The sequence below is a fragment of the Neohortaea acidophila genome (genome assembly GCF_010093505.1).
Source record: "Neohortaea acidophila strain CBS 113389 unplaced genomic scaffold BDY17scaffold_4, whole genome shotgun sequence".
NCBI lineage: Eukaryota > Fungi > Ascomycota > Dothideomycetes > Mycosphaerellales > Teratosphaeriaceae > Neohortaea > Neohortaea acidophila.
In genome coordinates, this window is record NW_022985513.1 from 1,278,159 (window position 1) to 1,298,301 (window position 20,143).

At 56.8% G+C, this 20,143-nt stretch overlaps 9 protein-coding genes across 9 annotated transcripts; 4 read left to right on the forward strand and 5 right to left on the reverse strand.

The window, feature by feature from the left end:
* The first annotated feature begins 86 nt into the window (after positions 1–86).
* BDY17DRAFT_295597 (uncharacterized protein) lies at positions 87–3,593 on the forward strand. The gene is made up of 2 exons (XM_033733324.1): positions 87–826; positions 885–3,593. Exons 1-2 carry the CDS (start codon positions 518–520, stop codon positions 3,111–3,113), a joined length of 2,538 nt encoding a protein of 845 aa, XP_033590986.1. The 5' UTR covers positions 87–517; the 3' UTR covers positions 3,114–3,593.
* BDY17DRAFT_295600 (uncharacterized protein) lies at positions 3,594–4,738 on the reverse strand. Its single transcript, XM_033733325.1, has 2 exons — positions 4,534–4,738; positions 3,594–4,471 (listed from the first exon to the last, which is right to left on the reverse strand). The coding sequence occupies exons 1-2, from the start codon at positions 4,653–4,655 to the stop codon at positions 3,703–3,705; spliced, it is 891 nt and encodes a 296-aa protein (XP_033590987.1). The 5' UTR covers positions 4,656–4,738; the 3' UTR covers positions 3,594–3,702.
* A 71-nt stretch (positions 4,739–4,809) lies between these two features.
* BDY17DRAFT_338868 (adaptin N terminal region-domain-containing protein) lies at positions 4,810–8,351 on the reverse strand. Its single transcript, XM_033737964.1, has 3 exons — positions 7,755–8,351; positions 5,261–7,695; positions 4,810–5,198 (listed from the first exon to the last, which is right to left on the reverse strand). Exons 1-3 carry the CDS (start codon positions 8,057–8,059, stop codon positions 5,050–5,052), a joined length of 2,889 nt encoding a protein of 962 aa, XP_033590988.1. The 5' UTR covers positions 8,060–8,351; the 3' UTR covers positions 4,810–5,049.
* A 92-nt stretch (positions 8,352–8,443) lies between these two features.
* Positions 8,444–9,649, forward strand: BDY17DRAFT_295603 (Mago nashi protein). Its single transcript, XM_033733326.1, has 7 exons — positions 8,444–8,526; positions 8,643–8,680; positions 8,733–8,828; positions 8,885–8,948; positions 9,001–9,088; positions 9,151–9,276; positions 9,349–9,649. Exons 1-7 carry the CDS (start codon positions 8,489–8,491, stop codon positions 9,361–9,363), a joined length of 465 nt encoding a protein of 154 aa, XP_033590989.1. The 5' UTR covers positions 8,444–8,488; the 3' UTR covers positions 9,364–9,649.
* BDY17DRAFT_295606 (vacuolar import and degradation protein-domain-containing protein) lies at positions 9,650–11,047 on the forward strand. Its single transcript, XM_033733327.1, has 3 exons — positions 9,650–10,240; positions 10,305–10,455; positions 10,511–11,047. Exons 1-3 carry the CDS (start codon positions 9,812–9,814, stop codon positions 10,936–10,938), a joined length of 1,008 nt encoding a protein of 335 aa, XP_033590990.1. The 5' UTR covers positions 9,650–9,811; the 3' UTR covers positions 10,939–11,047.
* Positions 11,048–11,318: 271 nt separating this feature from the next.
* On the reverse strand, positions 11,319–12,329 carry BDY17DRAFT_248946 (WD40-repeat-containing domain protein; the record flags this gene model as incomplete). Its single annotated transcript, XM_033730942.1, has 1 exon — positions 11,319–12,329. The coding sequence occupies one exon, from the start codon at positions 12,327–12,329 to the stop codon at positions 11,319–11,321; it is 1,011 nt and encodes a 336-aa protein (XP_033590991.1).
* A 751-nt stretch (positions 12,330–13,080) lies between these two features.
* On the reverse strand, positions 13,081–13,854 carry BDY17DRAFT_309663 (PPPDE putative peptidase domain-containing protein; the record flags this gene model as incomplete). Its single annotated transcript, XM_033735358.1, has 2 exons — positions 13,081–13,689; positions 13,741–13,854. 2 exons carry the CDS (start codon positions 13,852–13,854, stop codon positions 13,081–13,083), a joined length of 723 nt encoding a protein of 240 aa, XP_033590992.1.
* A 1,103-nt stretch (positions 13,855–14,957) lies between these two features.
* On the reverse strand, positions 14,958–16,255 carry BDY17DRAFT_316301 (DHS-like NAD/FAD-binding domain-containing protein; the record flags this gene model as incomplete). The annotated part of the gene is made up of 3 exons (XM_033736000.1): positions 14,958–15,003; positions 15,044–15,905; positions 15,961–16,255. 3 exons carry the CDS (start codon positions 16,253–16,255, stop codon positions 14,958–14,960), a joined length of 1,203 nt encoding a protein of 400 aa, XP_033590993.1.
* An 827-nt stretch (positions 16,256–17,082) lies between these two features.
* Positions 17,083–19,933, forward strand: BDY17DRAFT_323277 (mediator complex, subunit Med16; the record flags this gene model as incomplete). Its single annotated transcript, XM_033736981.1, has 3 exons — positions 17,083–17,294; positions 17,358–17,715; positions 17,774–19,933. The coding sequence occupies 3 exons, from the start codon at positions 17,083–17,085 to the stop codon at positions 19,931–19,933; spliced, it is 2,730 nt and encodes a 909-aa protein (XP_033590994.1).
* Between the last annotated feature and the right edge of the window lie 210 nt (positions 19,934–20,143).

The following is a 20,143-nucleotide window of genomic DNA, read 5'->3' on the forward strand; positions in this document are numbered from 1 at the left end:
ACTCGTGTGCTGCATCCTGTGGTGCACGCAGTACGTACCTTGCGCTGCGCTGCCGTGCTCTCCTCTCGCTCTCTCACCCACCCATCCCGCCCGCATCCTGCTCCTTCCCATCTGGCCTGGCGTCGCCTGATCCCCGTCCGTCGCTGCTGCCCTTTCCCTCTCCCTCTCTTCTCCCACCACCACCCACGCCCTCTCGCTTTCTCTCTCCCCCCTCGCAGGCCCTCCAGCACCGTCGGTGATCTGGTTCTTTCGTTTATGCCGCGCTCTGTATAATTCACAGTCACTCGCTGATCCCCTCTCCCATTTTTTTCCGCGATTCCCGTCCACGTTGTGCCTGCTCCACGCCACGAGCGAGCCGACTTCACTCTTCAGCACTGCAGGAACCCGCGCATTCCCTACCGCCCTCCTATCCCTCCACTCTCGCTGCCACTGAGGACTCGAAGCTCGACCCATCGTCTGACATCTCCACACCCTACTCGAGCATCAATTTGGAAAGCGGGCGTGGCGCCAGGCCCGGATGGAGTTCATCGACTTCTCCGCCGGTCGTGCTGGCGCTCATGACACGGCCGACGACGGTCATCCCGACACCACCGCCCACCCTGTCCACCACTTTGCCCACATGGCCGCCCCATATTCTACCGATCCCGCCAACCCCGCCTACCTCAATCCCACCTTCTCCTCCACCATCTCGTGCGACATCAAACCGCGCCTGACCAAAGAGCAACATGATATCCTCGAGGCGCATTTCCAAAAACAGCACAAGCCCAACACTGTCACCAAGAAAGGCTTCGCCGCCACCCTCGGCGTGACGCTGGACAAGGTCAACGTAAGTGACGCTCCCCCCGTCTGAACGCCACTCTAGCCCCGCTGACCCTAGCCCGTAGAATTGGTTTCAAAACCGCCGCGCGAAGCTGAAACAGGATGCGAAAAAGCAACAAGGCGCGCTCAACCTCTACAACGGCCAGAACCAGTCTTCCTCCGACAGCGAGACGTCGCCAACCTACGTGGACACGGCGTCGCAATACCATGCCATGATGCAGCAGTGGTCAGCGGAGCTTTCGCCAGCCAACGCCTTGGGCATCTCCCATCCTCCGAACGCCTCCGCCATCGTGCCTCCCCACACTGCTCCGTTCCTCAACGGCTCTGCTACGGACGCGACAATGAACGCCTACATTCCCAACGCGCACTTTGCTCCAGCCGTGTTTAGTGGCAGCCAGGAAGAGTTCAACCGGCGCACCCTCACCCAGGAGCAGTTCGATGCCATGGAGCGAAGTGGTGGCATGGTGGACAGTTTGGGCAACTGGCAAGAGTTTGAGATGAATTTCGGGGGAGATCAGGGCGCGATGAACGCCATGTTCCCCAGCAACGACTTCAAGTCAGCAGGCCAAGGCGTCTATGGCTACCCCATCGGTGCTCCCATGACCAGCTACGACTCCACCGTCCCCTCCAACCTTTCGGCCGAGTCATTGCCGCATTTCCCCTCCTCGACCGCCATGCAAACCCGACCGAACATGTCTGCGAACAGTTCCGACTGGTCCGGTAGCAGAAGCTCTTCCATCCAGGAGGCTGCCATCAATCAAATGCAACTGCAGCATGCGCCCGCGGCGATGGTCACCTCGCAATGGCAGCCTGGTCAATCGATTCCCGTGGATTCCACGCAGCAAGCCGAAGAGTTCCGACAGATCCGCACTCAAGCACAGGCCCGTGTGTCGCCGCAACAGCCCATGCATGAGCCGCTCTCTGCGTGGTCTGACGACACTTTCGTCCGCCGGGGCTCCTCGGCGTCTTTACTCGCACAATCCATGAGTACTGTCGGCCTACAGACCCCACCACAACCCCAGAATCCCACGTTCAAGTCTCCTGCGCCGCCCGCAAACATCGCCGCCCGCCGCCAGAGGGCCCCAAGACCGGCTGCGCTGGGCGCCGCAGCTCTGCGCAGCCAGTCTCATAGTGGTGCGGTGCAGTCCGCGACACTGAGCCATGCGCAACCTCCGCAAGTCAACTCTGCCGCGGCCGCCGGTCTGCGCCGCATCAAGTCCTCCACCTTTATGGGTGCTGTCGCCCCCGGCCGGGTCATGAAGTCCACCCCGGGTTCCGCGCAGCGTTCGCCCATGCATCAGAATTTTGCAGATGCCATGAACTCGCCGCATCTCCTGCGCCACGTTTCTAGCCAGTCTCACGGCAGCTTGGCGCCCCCGACGCCGCTGTCGCCGAAGGACACCTCATCAGTGGAAGCTCCGGGCCAGTTCCTTCAGTGGCAGTCGAACGTGAGTCGGCAAGCCAGTATTGCTGAAACCGATGCCGAGCATGCGCACAGCTATCGCTCTGCATCTACCGTACCCGCGCAGGACGTATCGTCTCCACCTCACACCCCGATGTACCAGCGCTCCAATGCACAGTCACGGTTCAACGGCAGCATCGGTTTGGAGAATACTCCGCCACAGTCCGCGCCTGCGGGCCAAACGTGCTTCTCATCGAACATGTTCTCCGTGCCACAAGCTTCGCAACAGCAGATGCACCCGCCAGCACCTTTCCAACAATTTGCGCATGCCGGTCCGCTGTCTCAGCCATTCGCCGACGCTGCCATGCCGGATCAGCAGTTCCAAATGTCCAGCGTCGCGTTTGTACCTACGCAGCACGGCAACGTCCCTACATCTGCACCAGGATTGCCGATGGATTTCGCCAACGGTGTACCCATGGTTAATGCTGCGGGCGACGTCACGTTGTATTTCCCCAATCAGTTCCAATATGCTCCGGAACAGCAAGCCTATGGCCCGACTCCGCCTCAATCCATGCACACCCCGCCACAGATCGCATATCCGTTCGCAGCTTCTGTATCAGACTCGCCGAGCAGTCAAGGCTCCGCACCGAAGGCAGCGTCGGCCGATTTCTTTGTCCACCAGTACTCTCCACCAGATTCGGTGAAGCGAGGCTCCACTCCACGGCGAGGCCCAACCGACACCGTGCCGAAGAACTATGCGTTCGCCCACACCGGGCCCGAACACTACGAGGAGAAGAAGGCCGACGACAGGAAGAGGGTCAAGTCTGACGCAAAAGACTCGCTCCATTCCACCAGTCCCGCGAGCAGCAGCGGCGCCGCTGTCACCTTGTGAGGATCATGTGTCCGTTACCGCCTGATCGAATCCCTCTATTCTACCCAACACCTTGGCCCTGCCATATTGGCTGGGACGACACAAAACCATCGTCATCATTTCGATGATTGACGCTTTCATGACACGCCACACGACCGATCGACGCCCCTTTTCATGTCTGCTACTTTTATTGTTGTTTTTCTTGGATGGAGACCCTTGTGCGAGCCAAAAGTGAGCGGACAATCTAGCCAGTCTTGGCGATTATCACGCGCGGAGCGTTCCGGAGACGAGGCGAGTGCGGTACTTATGTCCATGGAGGTGTTTGGCATATGACGGAGTCTTGCGAGACTATTGGCTTCTTCACCTGAGGAGTGGACGAACATCGTTAATGATCATGACATTGGATTCTTGGTTGTGGGGCTCTGGGTGTATTTAGGCATAGAGCCCTCTGTAGCTTTACGTTGCACTCTCTGAATACGATTGGCAAATGCTACTATACACAACCTTCTTCTCTCTCATTTCGCGCATCGATGATTACCGTGGTCGCAGTGATGACACCCTGAAGCATGATCAGAGGGCAAGGGCTGGGAACGACCGAGAAGTGACCCATTCAAGGCCATTCCGGATCCTCCAACCGTCGAAAGACAGCGACAAACTTGCTCCCACCATTCCTCTCCACCTTCTTCCCCTCCTCCGTCTCCCTCCTCATCACCTCCACACACTCATCCCCCTCCACCTCCGCCTCGCCCACCCGCTCAAAACTCGCGTGCGCCTCCAAGTGCTCCACCATCCACGCGTGCAGGTCCGCCACGTCGGTAATGGTGTACACCTTCCCACCCGGACGCAGCACAAAGGCGTATTCGGAGACGAGGCCGGCGCTGACGATGCGCGCCTTGTGCTTGCGCGCCTTGAAGTGCGGGTCGGGGAAGCAGAGGAAGATGGCGGCCAGCTGGGCGCGGCGGAAGAAGTTGGGCAGGAACTTCATCGTGTTGGCGCGCAGGCAGGAGATGTTGGTGTATGTCGGTGCTGCTGCTGGGGCTGTGCTGGGAGGGGCTACTTGTTCGTCTCCTGGGGTGGTCGATGAGGTTGAGGAGGATTGCTGCCCGCGCAAGGCTTTGATCTTCTCCTGCACGTACTCGGTGACTGCCGTGCGGATCTCGAGGCCGAGGATGAGGGTGTTTGGAAATCTCGGGGACAGCGCGAAAAGGAGACCGCCGTAGCCGCAGCCGATGTCTGCTATTTCGACTTGTTGGGTCATGCGAGATTGAGTGGACTGTCCATTTTGCGCGGTGTCTGACTCGGTCGTATCGTTGCCCTTGGAAGTGTTGGCAAACGCTGGATAGTGCAGAGACCAGTCCATGGCCTCTGGTGATTCCGGACTTGATGTGAAATCAGTATTGCCACTTTCCTTACAGTTGTGCGTTGAATGGAAAAGACATACTATGTCAAGTCATGATCGGAGAAGGGATTGGCATGGGCTCGCTGGCGATAGTATTTCTTCTGTGGCAACTCGCCGTCGGGCTTCTCCTCTCGTCTCTGCTTCTTTTTCGGTGGTCCTGCCATTCTTGTGCACCGGTGTGATTGGGCTGGCTGCAATTCTAGTCGATCGCGAAGATTGTGTGCAGTCGGCCAGATGTCGGGTGAAGTTGACTGGTTGGATTTGACTTTCTAGTGAGAAGCGCCACGGACCACCAGCCACGGAACGGCCTCATCGACACATGCGAAGACCAGACTTGTGCAAATTGGCTATTCTATAGATCATACCTACTTATTGGCTTTTGATTGAAGCACTGCTAGCTCCATCCCATTGCATCTTCGCTCGCACGTATGACATTCCCCACTTCGGGATGATGGCCTGAGCGAGCCGGCCGTATGCTCTATACCATCAGCGCTAGCCAGGCGAAGCCAACGGCATCCTGCTCATTGCAAATACACCCATCTCCACGGCTCTGATCCCTCACGCCAATTCTCCAATCTTGGTCAGGCCCTTCAAGCTGCCCAGACTCAAGGCCAGGCCCTGCGATCGACTTCGTATTCTCATGAATCCCGTGACAAGCCCGTTCTCCCCTTCCTTTTCCACGCTCAAATTCGCCAATGCATCCTCGCCTGTGCAATGTTAGTCTTCACTCTCGCTTTAACCCAGGCATGTATGGGGCAAGGAATCTTACCGAAAACACTCCGAGCATACAAGTTTGCGCTCAAAAACTGGCATTCGCCCTCCAAGCTCGCCTCGGGCGTGAGGCAGGACATGTTCGTTACCTTCATCAAGCTCTGCAAGAACTCCCGTAATCCCTTGCCTTCCGGCATCTTGGTGTTGATATTTACCTTGTTCTCCCATTCAAACTCCGTCCACATGGTGCGGAACTGCGTCTCCGAACAATGGGCGGGCTGGATGTAGTCCATGATATCGACGTGCACATCATTGAGAATGACGACGTTGGACTCGGTGCTCGACGCACCATCGTACACCACGTTGCCGAAGATGACCCCAGTGTCTGTACTGCTGACCTTGATTGTCGCTTGCACATTCAGGAAATCCAGACCACCCAGGTTTTGTGTGGTCGGCCGCTCGACGACCTTTAGATCGCCGAGCGTGGCAAATTCGACGGACAGGTTTTGCAGTGTGTCGCGCGTTTGATTCACCAGTAGCACGTCGAGGATGATGTCGAACTGGTGCACTTGGACGTAAGCCTCCGCATACACGGGGTCTGAGAAGCCGGTCAGCTGGACGACGCGGTTGAGCTTGCTCGAGAGGTCCTCCGTCGTCGCATCGCCGCCGGTAGCTTTCTCAAGGTCCATTTCCATGTCTCCTTCGCCGTCCGTGGCATTCTTCTTCGTGAGCTGGCGAATGGAGAACATATCGTCGACCTGGATTGCGCTCTTGGCCTTCAGCATGGCGTCCTTTTCGGCTCGCTTCTTCTCCTCGACATGCATCATGTCTCGGAAGGCCTGTCGAGTATCATCCAAGAAGGCCGTTTCGAGGTCTTTCTTCTGCGAAAACTCGGCAAGCGACCGGACACACGCCATGATCCGATCTACCGAGTCTTCGTCGATCGGCTGCTTGACAAACTGGCTCTGTCCGGCGCGAATGATGGAGATCATAATCAACATGGCCTCAGCGCGGAGTGCATTTGTCCGGGCGGAGTCATTGGATATCTCGGCGTGTCGCATTACCAGCTTCGTCAGCGTCGACGACAGCACGGTTGCGAGATAGAAGTCGCCGTCCAGGATCAGTTGCCGAAGAGGCGGCTTCTGTGCTGCTTTGACGGCGTCCAGCTTCGCCTTGGCCGACGCCTGGCTGGTGAGAGCGCTCTCTGTGGCATAAGTACCGTCTGCAAGTACACGCTTGGGAGCCGCATGCGTCGATGGAGTTCGCGCGTGCCCGTTGACTTGTTCGTTCAGCGGGAGTTCGCCATCCGGCTGCTCCTCGAGTAATCTCGCCTCCGAGGCTACTATAGGGATCTCGCCGAGGGATGCCCGGATGCGCTTCCATGCTCCCTGAATGTCCTTTTCCTCTAGCGAGTATTCTCCCACGATCCACAGGCTACCTCTGTACACCTTGCCTGCTCGCACTTCGCTCAAAGTGCCGACAAGCCTTTCGATGATGGATCCGCGCATTTTCGGGAAGCGCTCGACGACCTCTTTGACGAAGGTGATCACGTCCACGGCGGAGGCGTTGTTAAAGTCCGCGATGAAATCCATGAGCAGCCCAACGACACTCTGCGCGATTTCGGAGAATTTGATCGCGCATTGATGGATGGAGTGGATGAGTAAGGAGCGGTATTCGTTGTTCTTCTCGTACTGCTCGTCCACGGTCTTTGCAAGCTCTTTCTTGAGTAGCATCACGACTTCCTCGACGTTCTTGCTGCTCACCATGTCCATTGCGAGTTCAAGAGACTTCCTTCGCACGTCGAGATCCGGGCTCGAAAGTACTCGCAGAATCTCCATGGTCAAATCGTCCAGGATGCCGTAGTTGGCTTTTCGTAGTTGGTTGACCTTCTCCAGAACGATGAGCTTGACGTTATTGTCGGACTCCTTGATGGCGAGTTCGATGAATTTGCCAGCGGCTGCTTTGACGGCGACGGGGTTGTTTGTTAAGCTTGTCAGGGATGATGCGGCTTCGTAGACCACGGTGGACTCTTTCGCCTCCAACAGGTCGAAGATCAAACGCAGATAGCGTGCCTTGTTCTGCTGATTCTGCACAGCATCCTTGCGGATGAACTCCAATTCCACGAGCTGTAGCAATTCGCTCGCATTCGGTATACCCTCGAACACGCCACTTAGGAACTCCAACGCCTTCTCATGACTGATGCTCAGCAATGCGGCGAATGCATTTCGTTTGCAAGTGTTGTCAGACTCGGACTCTAGGAAGTTCTGAATAAGCTCGGGGCCGTCGGGGACGAGGGATTCGGAGAGTTGGTAGATGGAGGCAATGGCGAAGACCGCATTCTTCCGTACGTAAGAATGTCGGTGCTCGAGGCAAGCGCGGGTCGGGGCGAGGAGATGCTCGATGAGTTCGGGCTCACGTAGTTTGCATATGAATCGAAGGGTGTTTCCGCGAATGTATTCGTTGGCGTGTTGGAGATCCATGCGAATTCCATTACTGCGAGGAACGGTCAGTTTCAAGCTGGCTCAGGCATGTGTGGACCGCATATGACCTACCACACTAGGATCATTTCTTGCTTCATCTTGCCATTGGAGTCGAGCTTGGGGCAGATTTCGTAGTAGAGGTATAGCAACTTCTTCAGCGGCTTGCTCTTACTCGGCATGATGAAGCGGATGATGTGCATGAGCAGACTCGGCATGGGATCCCCATTGAGCATGACGGTCAAGATGCGCTTCATTGTCTCGATCTTCGACTCATCTGTTCCCTTCTCGAGCTGGTTCCGAAGGTCTTGGAGGGAGGGCTGGTCGGCGGCATTGTCTTGATGCACCAAGCTGTACGCATTTTCGAGAAAGGTCGCCATGGTGGGCAGATGCTGCTAAAGCGCGTTCCCAGATGTCGTAGATGATCGGCCGGTCCTTCTCGCCGGCGGTATGATTGTGGTACCCGCTTCTTTGCCTTGCCCTGCCCTCCTGACTGATGCGTGAACGGTCGTATTCCCTCTGGACGCGGCGTGTGAGACGTATTTGGACGAGCACAAGGCGGAGGAGGGAAAGGAGCGGAGAGGGAAAGCGAAGGAGCGTGCTTCAATGGAATGCGTTGTGGTCGAGAGGGTTCCAGGGGAATTGCGTCTACAGCAGTCGGACCAGGTGGCAGTTGAAAGTTAGAATTTGGGAGCGACGACAGACGCGGTCTTGGCAATCCGTCTCCCGTTTTTGGACAAGCGAACGACATCTTCACAGGGCGAACACCTTCTCACACAATCACACCCACTCGCCACTAAGAATCAATCATGGCGGCATCAGGAGAGCCGTTCTATCTCCGATATTAGTGAGTGCTACCGATCCCATCTGGCAGCCAGAACTTCGTCCTACACTGCACGTCGCATTCTTTCTGCTCTTCTCATCTTCGGACAAGTAAAGGCATCTGCTGATACAGGAATACAGCTCAGGTCATTCCGGTCGCTTTGGGCATGAATTCCTCGGTTGGTACTCGCGGCCTTTGTGGGTTGAAGCATTCGTATTGACGCTGCGTAGAGTTCGATTTTCGGGTGGTTGGGGATGGGCGATCAGCGACAGCACGATATGCCAATAACTCCAACTACCGCAACGACTCACTGATCCGAAAGGAGAGTAAGTTGCCTGTCTACTCCACTTATTGGAAAGTGAAGGTGCTGACCATGATGTAGTGTGTGTAAGCTCTCTTATGATCCAAGAGATCAAGCGCATCATCAAGGAGAGCGAGATCATGAAGTAGGATTTCGCTTCTTCAGCTGATAGGAATTTCTACTCACAATCGTCACAGGGAAGACGACACGAAATGGCCGCAGAAGAACAAAGACGGCCGGCAGGAGCTGGAGATTCGGCTAGGCAGCGAACACATCTCGTTCGAGGTATGCTTGTCTCGTCTCCAGCAAAATGACACGCGTAATTGAGCCGTTCTGACCCTGCGCAGACTGCCAAGATCGGATCTTTGGTCGATGTCAACGAGTCTGAAGACCCAGAAGGCCTACGGGTGTTCTACTATCTGGTACAAGATCTCAAGGCCCTGGTCTTCTCACTCATCTCGCTGCACTTCAAGGTATGGATGGCAGATACGGACACATGCAATCATTCTTGATTCCGATGTTCTCTTTTGCTGACCACAGTCCAGATCAAACCAATCTGAATTGGCCGAGCATGAGCGCAGCCAGTGTGAGGAGTGACTACAATGGCCGAGTGCGGCCAACGCAAGGACAGTCGCAGTGGTGTGCGCTGGACGGGCGCTCAGAACAGACATGGGGAGGATGGGTTCTGCCAGGGCGGGTCAAGGCAAGCAGGCAAACCGCGTTGCCTATCGCATTGGATGCCAAGAAATGGGATCAAGGTTAGAGTTCGGCAGAGTCCGGGGCAAGGCGATGATGAGATGCGAGAGGCCAAAGGGCTGAAGGACCTTCGGAACGTCATTCCTGCACACCCGTCCACTCCATCTCTCTCTTCTGTGCCTCCATTGATGTGAATCGACGCTTGCATTCGAACCGCGCACGCCCGTCCATCTCTCTCGACTGGCGCCGGTGGTAATGCTTGTCCCACGGCACTGCTTCTCTTAGTCACGCGCGCAGTCTCCGCACCACAACATGCCCACCGAGGATGAGGTCGCACCGCTTGCGGCCCACACGGTCCCCTCCTTATCGCACCTCCTCTTCTCCTCTTGTCCCCCCGAAGAAACGCGAGAGGCGCATGCGCCGCGCGAAACGAGAATCGACAGTCCGGTCCCCAACTCTTCGCTGAGGTTACCAGAGGGCGTGGACGCCATTCGTCCGGGCACGGATGAGGCACCGGAGGTGCGGCCTGACGCAGCCGTCGAGACCACGCCACGTGAAGAAACAACCGGCCAAGGGGGAGATGCAAAGATTGTCGCAGACTCGCCAAGCCCTGTTGGGTCGCCGGAAGTAAGCCAGGATCCTGATATGCGGCTGGCGCAATCACTGGCAAGCACAGCGTTGGGTGGCACAAGCGATGAAGCGGCAAGCTACGCCTTGTACCCTTCGCGGACTCGACTGAAGGTGAGTCCAATACAATGCAATGCGACTGAGCAGTTCGCAGCAGCGCTGACGCTTCCATCCACAGCCATCCCCAAACTCTACCTCATCCTACTTACATCCCGGGAGCAAATTTGAAGGAAAACAGAAGTCCGACCGGCAAGAGTACGTTGTGCAGGTCGAAATCAAAGATGTCGATCTGTCGGAGTCTACGCTGTGCGGATATCTGCGCATCCAAGGTATCTCTCCCTCGTGTACCCTTTCGGCTCGCGCTGACTTGCATGTCCTGCATAGGTCTCACGGACGACCACCCAACTTTGACCACGTTCTTCGAAGGGGAGATTATCGGCCCCAAATACCCCTTCAAAACTCAGCATCCCTCGTGGAACTCGTCCGAGAAGATCGACTTTCAACACTGGGCGCGCTTCAATGCCTGGGTGCCGCTGGCCAAGGACGCCAAAGCCTCCTCCACCTTCACCCTCCAAAATTACTTGGAACGCGAACACCTGTTCATGCGATGGAAGGAATACTTCCTGGTTCCCGACCATCGAGTCAAGAGCATTAGCGGGGCGAGCTTTGAAGGGTTCTACTACATCTGCTTCAACCAACGCACGGGCAACGTGCTGGGCATCTATTTCCACGCCAAGAGCGAGAAGTATCAGCAGCTTGAGCTGGATCATGTGCCGAACGGCGGGTGCATGAGTGCAATGGAATTCCGATAAGAAGCGTGGAGGGTTGGCAGCTGCCATTACGGATTGTTACGATGATTTGAGCTTCTGTGATAGCGTTCGGGCGTTTGAGGCTTCGACAATGTATACGCTGGGAGGGCAATGTCGCAGGTGGCCAATGGGCCTTGTGAATTTGTAGATGCTGATTCAATCGACCATGATTTGCGTGTAGCGCTGTCGTCATTTTATCGCTCGCAGCCATCCCCCCCAAATCCATCATTCTCAATCGGATGCCCGTTTTGCGTAGTGCAGAACTTTCGCCTCCTCGACCTTAGAGACAAGCTGATTGACTGCCTCCTGACAGTGGCAAAGGTGCGGTGAAAGCGCCCCGTGTGTCTCAGAACGAAATGGCCGCAGACCGCATCAATCCATATCTAGACGTTGCTACCCACACCCACAATCTTCAAGCCTCCAGCGTCGCCTGCATACGCAATCCAGTACCGCAGCGGATGCCACGCCGAAACAGAAACGGGGTTGACAGTGTCAACGACGTGCGCCACATCGCCCGTGTCGACGTGGTAGACCTCCATCCCCGACGTGCCCTCCCTGGCATCCTGCCCGCTGCCCGTGATGAGGTAAGTGCCATCGAAGCTGAAGCTGAGATCGCGCACAGGACTGCCGTGGCCGACAAGCATGTGAGCGCAATGCCAGTCGTAAGTGTCCCATATTGTGATCAAGCTGTCCTGCCCCCCCACCGCCAACCAGTCCCCGCGCGGCGACTGCTGCACACTGTACGTGGTGCCCGAATGTGCCGATAGGGTGTGCAAGATGGACATGCTCGGGTAGTCCAGAATCTTGACCGGGCCTTCCGCAGTGGTCGCGAAGACGTGGCGGCCCGAGTTCGAGAAAGACATGCCGTAGTAGTGAGTCGAAGTCTTTTGGTCGGGAAAGGGTGTGAGGAGCGTGCCATCCAGCGACCATTGCGGGTTAGGTTCTGCGTCGAAGCTGCTCATGCGTCGGGCGTCCACGGAGTACACGACATCTTCCTTTGTCCCTACCAGCATCTCATGCCCATTCGGATGCCAGGTGAAGAAGAGTGCTGGGTCGCGTCCCGGCTCACCGGCCTTGAAATCGGCGAGTGCGGTGCCCTTCCCACCTCCAGCAGCCCCGCCAGGCACTCGCACATCCCACAATCTCACTCCGCCATCGCCCCCAGTACTTCCCAGCACGTGATCCATGGTGGGACAAAAGGCCACCTTCTCGACCGTCGCGACATTTCCGCCTGGTGAGCCGGCAAAGCTGGCGTTATGCCCGTTGCGGATCTCGGTGCTGCTTTTCACATTGGCTCGGTCGGGATTCCAGATTCGAATCTGCGCCGCGGTGCACGTGGCGATCATAGAACCCGTCGGAGACCATGACAGCGCGCGAATGTTAGGCACGAGCATGGACGGTCGTGCCGATGTGGACTCGGAGAAGAGGACGGGCTTGAGCGGCTTGTATGCGTTCGCAAAAACATCCTTCTTAAGGTATCGGGATTGGAGGCTCGGCGCCATGGGCACGGTGGCGAGACTCACGGCGTGGCTGAGGGTCCACTCCCCCTCCTAGGGAAAAGTGTCCCATGCCAGGTCGAGTGAAGACGACATCCGCACGCTCATGTGTTGGTAGTTGTTAGATGTAGAGGGAGGAAGACGACAAAAGGTGAGGTAAGGGACAGACCTGAGGCATCAAATTTGGGATCCCACCACAAGCTCAGGCATCAACCAAGGCTCCGCTGGACGCAACGAGGAGACGGAGATTGCCTTGCTGGTGAGAACGATAACACAATCATATAGTACACTGCAGTCTGTCGGAGCATTCAATCGTTTATCATCGCGGGTCATCCACAGCCCACCTCGCTCCACCCAAATCATCTCCAAGGGCTCTCAATCACTCCGAGACCCTCAGGTCCGCGGTCTTCTTACTTCGCTGTCATACGAGTTCACGGGATCCACAACCAGAAGCAGGCTTTTACCCTCCAAATCCAAGTTGGGAGTCCGACCACGACCTCGGGGAGCATCCACTGCATTCGCTTGTGCTCAAGAGCATTTGTCGATCTTCTATCAGAAGAGCAGAATGTCCACCCCTTGTGTGAGGACATCTTGATCGGCGTTTGAAGCTGGCAACGTACACCAGTGTGGAGAGACTCGCGAGCGTCGTTCAGCCAAAGCTTCGAGAGTGCGGTAACGGCGCGCGTTCAGCAGGCGGCATGTCCCTCCCACTACTGTCCTTTACATTCACCAAGCGCGGAGGCGGCGTGTCCCTCTCCCTCTCCCTCCTTCTCTGCTCCCCTGCTAGCATCGCCGCGTCCTCGCCGTCCGGTTCATCCTCGTCCAATAGCTCTCCCTCGGCCGTCTCGAAGTCTGGCGGGCTGCACCACTCCTTCGGCACAACGCACGGCAGGGCGAGGCCGATGGCCGCCGCTCGATTCAACCACGCCGGCGCCGGTTTGTTGGTCAACCTCTCGCACAGCGTGTTCGTGAAGTGATTGCAGTTGTTCGTCAAGAGGTTATAGCTTGTCCCCTGGAACTCCTCCGACACCTCTTTGATCAGGGCGGCAATCTCCGTGTCGCTGCGGAAGGTGAAGCCGTGGAGCAGGCTGCAGCGCCATGTTCCGCCCGGGGGTTCGACGTGCGGTTTCGTCCAGTATACGCCCGTGAGGCCCTTGCGTCCGTGCCCGCCATATGCGTATTCCTTATCGCCAATCACCACGCCCGAGTGCAGCAGCCCACCGCCGAGCGTCCAGAGGACGGAGGAGAGTTTGCCAGGCTGGGAGAATGATCAGCACGCTGCCGCAAGGGGGATGTCAGCGCCACGAACGGGGAGTAGGTCGTAGATGTTGATTGTGATTTCTCTCTTTTCGAGAGCACGCGAGTTGTTGGAAGAGGCCGGTCGGGATCGCTTATCTCGGGACGTCCTGGACGACGAAGGCATGCCTAAAGGCGTGGCAAGGGACGAGAGGCTGAGAGTAAGTCTGGCATCAAGAGGGTCGGCGAGAGAGGGGGGGAGAGGAGAAAGTATGGAAAGGTGGGAAGGCAACAGGATGCCGGCAGGTGTGCGAGGAAATGTGGTTACCTGAGGTTGGCAGGTTGGGTGTGGCTCAGCCGCGCGGGGAAAGCTCGTCAAGTCTGCGCCCCGCAGCATTCACGGCACGGCATGGCATGGCATGGTGTCTCTTATCGCGGGCACACGCAAGGCTAATTCTACTACATGTGCAAGTCACTCGTGACATTGCGGACGATATGTGGAGGAGAGACGTGTGAAGCGATGCAATCATCAATGTGCTGCGCGCTACCTTCAGATGCGTTCCAAGTGCTCTAGCCATCCCGCGCCCAGATGTGCCCTTCACTTTGCCTTCGAGCAAAGCGACTGCGAAACGTGTGCTACATCGGCAGCGATGCATGCCTAATTCAACATGTCAGACACGTTCATGCGTTTCGTGCCCTGCACCGCATTCTCCGACAGAAGACTGGATGCCGGTAGTTCAGCCGTGGATGGTGACGTGTTTTGACGCGCATCTTCCGGCGACAGTGGATGCATGGGGTGCGGAGCATGAGACGCAGCATTCGATGTCTGCCGCAGCTTACTCGGCGTCCTTGCTGGCGAAGCCATCCCTTTCTTTCCCCCGGCTGCAACGGTGCTCGCTGCCTTGGTCTGCTTGAAGCTGTTCGTGAGAGCATTCTGTCTTGGCCCGGCCTGAACCTTGGACGTGGCGCCTGCTTTCGGTTTTGATGCTTTGACGACTTTGACATTGGCCTTCTTGGCTTTTTGGTCGTTCGTAGCGGCGTTGCGCGGTCGACCAACGGGGTTTTTGGTTTTCGAGACTTGCATAAGTCTGTCGGATAAGAGAGAGGATATCTTTGCCGGCGGCTTGCTTGGCGTCAACAACCCAGTATTGCTGACCGTAATGTTCTCGGAGTCTGCCTCGATGCTGCCGACCACCGGTGAGTTCCTGCTTACCAACGGACTCCAATCTTCCGGTGGCGCGAGCGGTTTCCTCGGCGTCTTGTCCACCGGCGGCGGTTTGAAGCTGTTGTTCAAATGCAGCTGCGTGGGCAATGCTTCCACATGGGCGGCAGTGAGCTGGCATCTTGGCAGGTGCACTTCTGCTTTCCGCGCGCACGCATTCTTCATCTCGTCCTCCGTGACTTGAGAGCACTCGTCTTGCTCTCGCGGCGCATCCCATTTGCGCATGGCCGCGCGTCTTGCAACCTCATCGCAAGGCCCTTGCACAATGATGTCGAAGCAGTCTTCCAATTCCTTAGCCACGGGCGGAAGGTCGGTGTTGATCCAGATTGCGACTCCACCGCGGCGGTTCCGTACAGTCTTGCACATCTCGCGAACTATTCTCTTCACTCCCGGAACCTTGAGAGTCGTCCCGGCCACAATGACGGCGTCGGGTCTTTTCCGTAAATCTTCCGTAGTCACGCTGCCGATCGCCGCGTCGTCGGGGTTCCCCTCGTTGTAGAGGACCATGCGCGGGCGTAATCTGCCGATCCCATGGCTACGCTTGCCCTCATGGTTGACGCGGATGCTGTTAAACTCCTCGCAGTTGGGGCAGGCTGGAGGCACGGGACCAGAGAATAGATCGGCGTTCAAGTCGGAGAGTTCATGGCATTTGGAGCACACCATCTTGTCCAGGCTTCCGTGCAGCTGAACAGTCTTGGGCCACTTGCCCCCCTCGTCTTTCCGCAGAGGCACGCTCGTCTTCAGTGGCTCCAAAGCGGTGTCGATGCCGTCTACATTCTGCGAGTACAGTCGGAGGAGCCGGTCCTCGTTCGCGATGGTCGCCAGCATGTGGTGGAAAGGAGTAGGAGCCGCCTCCTTCGTCATACGCGACATGGAGCTGACCATGTCGTGGAAGGAAGAGGTGGATGTGTCGTCTTTGTACACCGACGCGTCGAATAGGTCTTTCCCAGAGCCTTTGAGCTTGTGCTCATCTTTGAGACTTCTGAACAGGCCGCCCGCAGATCGAAAGTCAGGTACTGCATGGGCGGTTAGCTAGATTGCTCTGGGCCGATGATGCGGCATGCTACTTACTCCCTGCCGACACTGAGATGCCCGCGCCGGCAATGACGACGATTTTGCGTCGCTCGTGCAATACACGGAGGAGTTGGTCGAGTTCGGGATCCTGGTTTGGGGGGACCTCGCTGCCGCGGAGATCGAGATATTCCGTACTGCGCTCTTTTGATATCTTTCGCCGTTTCGCGGGAGGCGGGCCTTCCTTGTCGGATGCTGAGGTAGATTCCATGCCTCCGGGTGGGGGCGTGGTCTGCTGGCTGGCTGGCGGAGAAGGATAGGGAAAAGGGCGCGCATGCGCAATCAAGCGAGCCATTTCCGGGGGCGGAGAAGGAGTGCTGCCGGGAGTGGTGAGGGGCGAAGACAACAGGCTGGAAGGGGGCGAGGAGAGAATGGATGAATCGCCTTCCCCATCGGCCGGGCAGGGGCCCGCGACTGCCTGCGCGGAATCCATGTCCAGGGTGGGAGCGGGAAGGCGTGGAGGGGCGGACGGGGAAGGTGCGACGGGGCGGACAGCGCTGTGACGCTACGACGACCGCATCCTCGTTCAGGCCGATCTAGTAAACACTCCGCGAACGTGTGCGCGGGCAAAGGGTCGTCGGGGGGGAAGAGGCGCGAGGTACAGGTAGACGACAAAGGTGGAGGACGGTGGAATGGGAGAGGCTAGAGAGGCTGACTTGCAATACCCGCAAGCGGGCTTTACCTATGTTGATGCCGTTGTTTTGATCCCGTCTTGGCCGCCCGCCGGCTTTGCTCGCTTCAGGCTCCTAGGCCAAACCTTAATCCGACCTACTCATGTCTTTCTTCTCCGTCCTCACCACACACGAACTCCATGTAGGTAGTCCAGCGAAACCTTTTTTGACCCTCCGATGTCCCAATATCCACCTGCTGGCCAGGGGTGCCAATAGAGTACCATCATCATCGCATTCAATGGCCGGCCGGATCATCGTGCGCCCGGAAGCATGGTTGTCTTACCGCCTGTGAAGCCTGGATTGTTCGCCCGCTCGCACAAAGCATGCGCTGCTGAAAGCTATACATTCCGCCCGCGATTTTCAAGCTTTATCTTCTGAGATCTTGCGTCCTTGGAAAACATCACTCATCTCACCCGACTCTTCATCTCTCTCGGCTGACCGATCATCGAAGATGGAAGACTCCGCCATGGACGAGGCTGCCCCGTCGGCGACAGCCTTACTTGATGCAAACATGACCACAATGGATCAAAGCATCGACGAATTGTTTGGAGACGTGCCAGATGGCTTGGCCGTGGACGGTCTAGTAGTGCCACTCAACACCGAACCTCTTGCACCGGAACTGGTGTCCCGCATCGCCGAAATGCAGACCCGAGGGTGCTGCGCGTAAGTGAACTCTCGCCACGCATCGGACAGGTTGCCCGCTTACCTGGCACTGACTATGAACAGCAAATTGGCCTGGTCGAATACTGGCAGCATTGCTCGGATCAAGGATCATGGCCGGAAAATTGTATTCCACACCTTGCGAAGAGATTCGCACTCTGGGTCCTGGTCGCTGACGCGCGATTCCAAAGACGTGCTGGCTCCTTCAGCCGGCGCAAGGTGGGAGCACATCCAATTCAGTAACCTCGGTATCGACCTCGCCGCAGTCGATACTCTAGGCCGTGTTACCATCTACACCCTCACAGGTGCACTGGGAAAGATGCAAGTAGCGCCTCACAGCATAGTTCAGAGTGAGCTTCCCAGGTCCGATTCAGATGCTGTTGTTGGATTGCACTGGCTACCCGTATGGCCCAACGAGTTTCGGGTGAGTGAGCATGACAGAACGGATGATTCGTTTGGTCGTACATTGACAATTCCCGAAGTTTCCGAACATTTCACCGGCAACAAAAACAGGCGACAAGTGGTCGACGTTTATGAGACATAGTGATCCGAGTCAGCCGAGAATGCACCATCCCGCTGAGAATCGGCATTCGTTGGTGTTCATCGCTTGCGATGGCAAGATCACGCTGATGTATCAGAATGAAGGCGTTTGGAACGCTGTGGACGCTCGACTCGGCGGCGTAAATTCCTCCGCCGACTTCATATCTCACGCTGCGATGAGCGAGGAAGATGATCATCTACTTGTCGTTACTCACGATAGAGCGGAGCGTGTCCAGCTCTACAAGGTTAACATCAACTGGAACGCACCAGAGAGCGCAAATACTGGAGGCCAGTCTTTGGTTGTCGCTCCGACCGTGAGCATCCGGCATTTGACTGTCGTAAGTTACGTGCTTCCACGTCACGCCGAAGCAGCAAGACTATCACATCTACGGATTGTGAGCTCTATCCCGAGTAACGCGAGCGACCCCAACATGCTCTCATTTCCGACCATTTTCGCCATCTTTACGCGTGCGTCCCTGTCAGCCGATGGCACTCAGCAGCATGAGGAGGCCTTCAGCATCATCTCAAGATGGCATGTGGAATCTGCGGTGCCTTCGCTTCACGAAGCTTTTGGCAAACTAAAGTCTAACGGTACCGGAGCGTCCCCGCAAAACACTTCGACGAATCTTCGGAGACAAGAGGACGTCTTCACGCCAAAGCTTGTGCTGTCGTTCACAGCGCAAAACTTCAACACCATGCTCGCTCTTGTCGCCAGTGACGCTACGATTAATTTCCGAGACCGAGTCACCATGGCCAGCATCGAACCATATCCTGACCCCGGGACGGTCTCGAACCTGCCGCAAGCTGGGTTTGAGCATCTGATGGATCGGCATCATGTGCATGTCGCCATGTCAGCAGATGGTAGCGCCCTCGCCGCCGTAAATGCGGATGGTGAGCTGCAACACAAGCTAATGGTATTGCGGTATGCGTGGCATCCACTCATGGAGGATGGTGGGCTGCTCGAGGCTGCCGTGGTATGTCTAGCAAGACAATACTCCATCCTCTGCTGCACCAATGTCGCCAATGACGAAACGCTAGCGCTCATGCCGCTGGACCTTGGCACGGATATGCGGTCGTTGTTTGTGAAAGAGGTCATCAAAATGCTCGGCCGCAATCTGGACATTTCGATGCAGGATGCCAGCCGTCAGCAGCAGATGGCGGTCAGGGAAGTACTCTTACCAAAAGCCATCAGCGCGCAATACCTTACCGGACGCAAGCCTGGCAGCATGGAATTGACTTTTGCCGGCAAATACGCGTGGGCATTCCTGAACATGCGTTTCGCCGCAACAACTCTCGTCCAAGTCTTCACCAAGCCCGACATTTTCCAGCGTCCCGAGCATCTCGTTTCCCTGCGAGGCATCATTCAGTGGAGTTCCGACCTCCTGGTCTTCGTTGCGGATAGTGTCATGGCCATTCGGCGTAATTTGAAGCGCTCAAAGGGACAGTCGATTGGCGAAATTTGTGAACACTTCATCGCCGAGCAGGACAACCCGGTGGTGCACATGCTTCTCTGCACCTTTTCGAGGGTCTACTTGCGCTTCCTGGCGTCGTACCTCCCCAAGTTCCTGGCGGGTGTAAGCAAAAGCATCCCCAGTGGCCGCTCGACGACAGAAATACGACAGTTGACGGAACTCTTCGAGATGGGCCTCTCGCTGCCATTCAAGTATGGAGAGATGGAGGCTTTTCTTGCTGCGGTCGACACCGCCGTTCGCGACGCATATACTCAGGGAGCCGTCACGGCTGGCCGGAGATGGGACGTCGAACTATCTACCATCTGCTGTGATCCCAGCATTCCCGAAGAGCTCCGGCCGGCCCTTCAGAGCGTATTCGAGTCGGCGGTACCGAAGCTGATGGAGCGAGCGGACCAGGGCAAGCTTTACTTTAGGGACACTTCCTGGCTTGGAATCGACTCGCAGGCGAAGTCACAGCAATATGATGTGATTCGCAAGCTGCCGTTGACCCAGAGCATGAAGCTGAGGGTGTGCCGGCGATGTGGCTCGTACATGGAGGAGATGTTGGCGGAAAGGATGAAAGAGTCGGCGCCGACCTTGCTGCACCTGGGTCGGCATTGTGTGTGTACTAGTTACTGGATTGCGGGGTGAGAATGTGCCTAATGACAATCTCTACTGCGAGACTATTGTGAGATGTTGCGTTTATTCCTTGACGTATTCATGCAGCCTCATCTGCCTCGAAGAGCTTGGGCCCAGAATGTCCGCGGAGGACGGCTCGGCCCATATGTAGGAAGTCGCCCTAGTCCGAATCGGATCAGGTAGGTACCTACCTCGCATGCAATTTGTTCGAAACATTTCCTG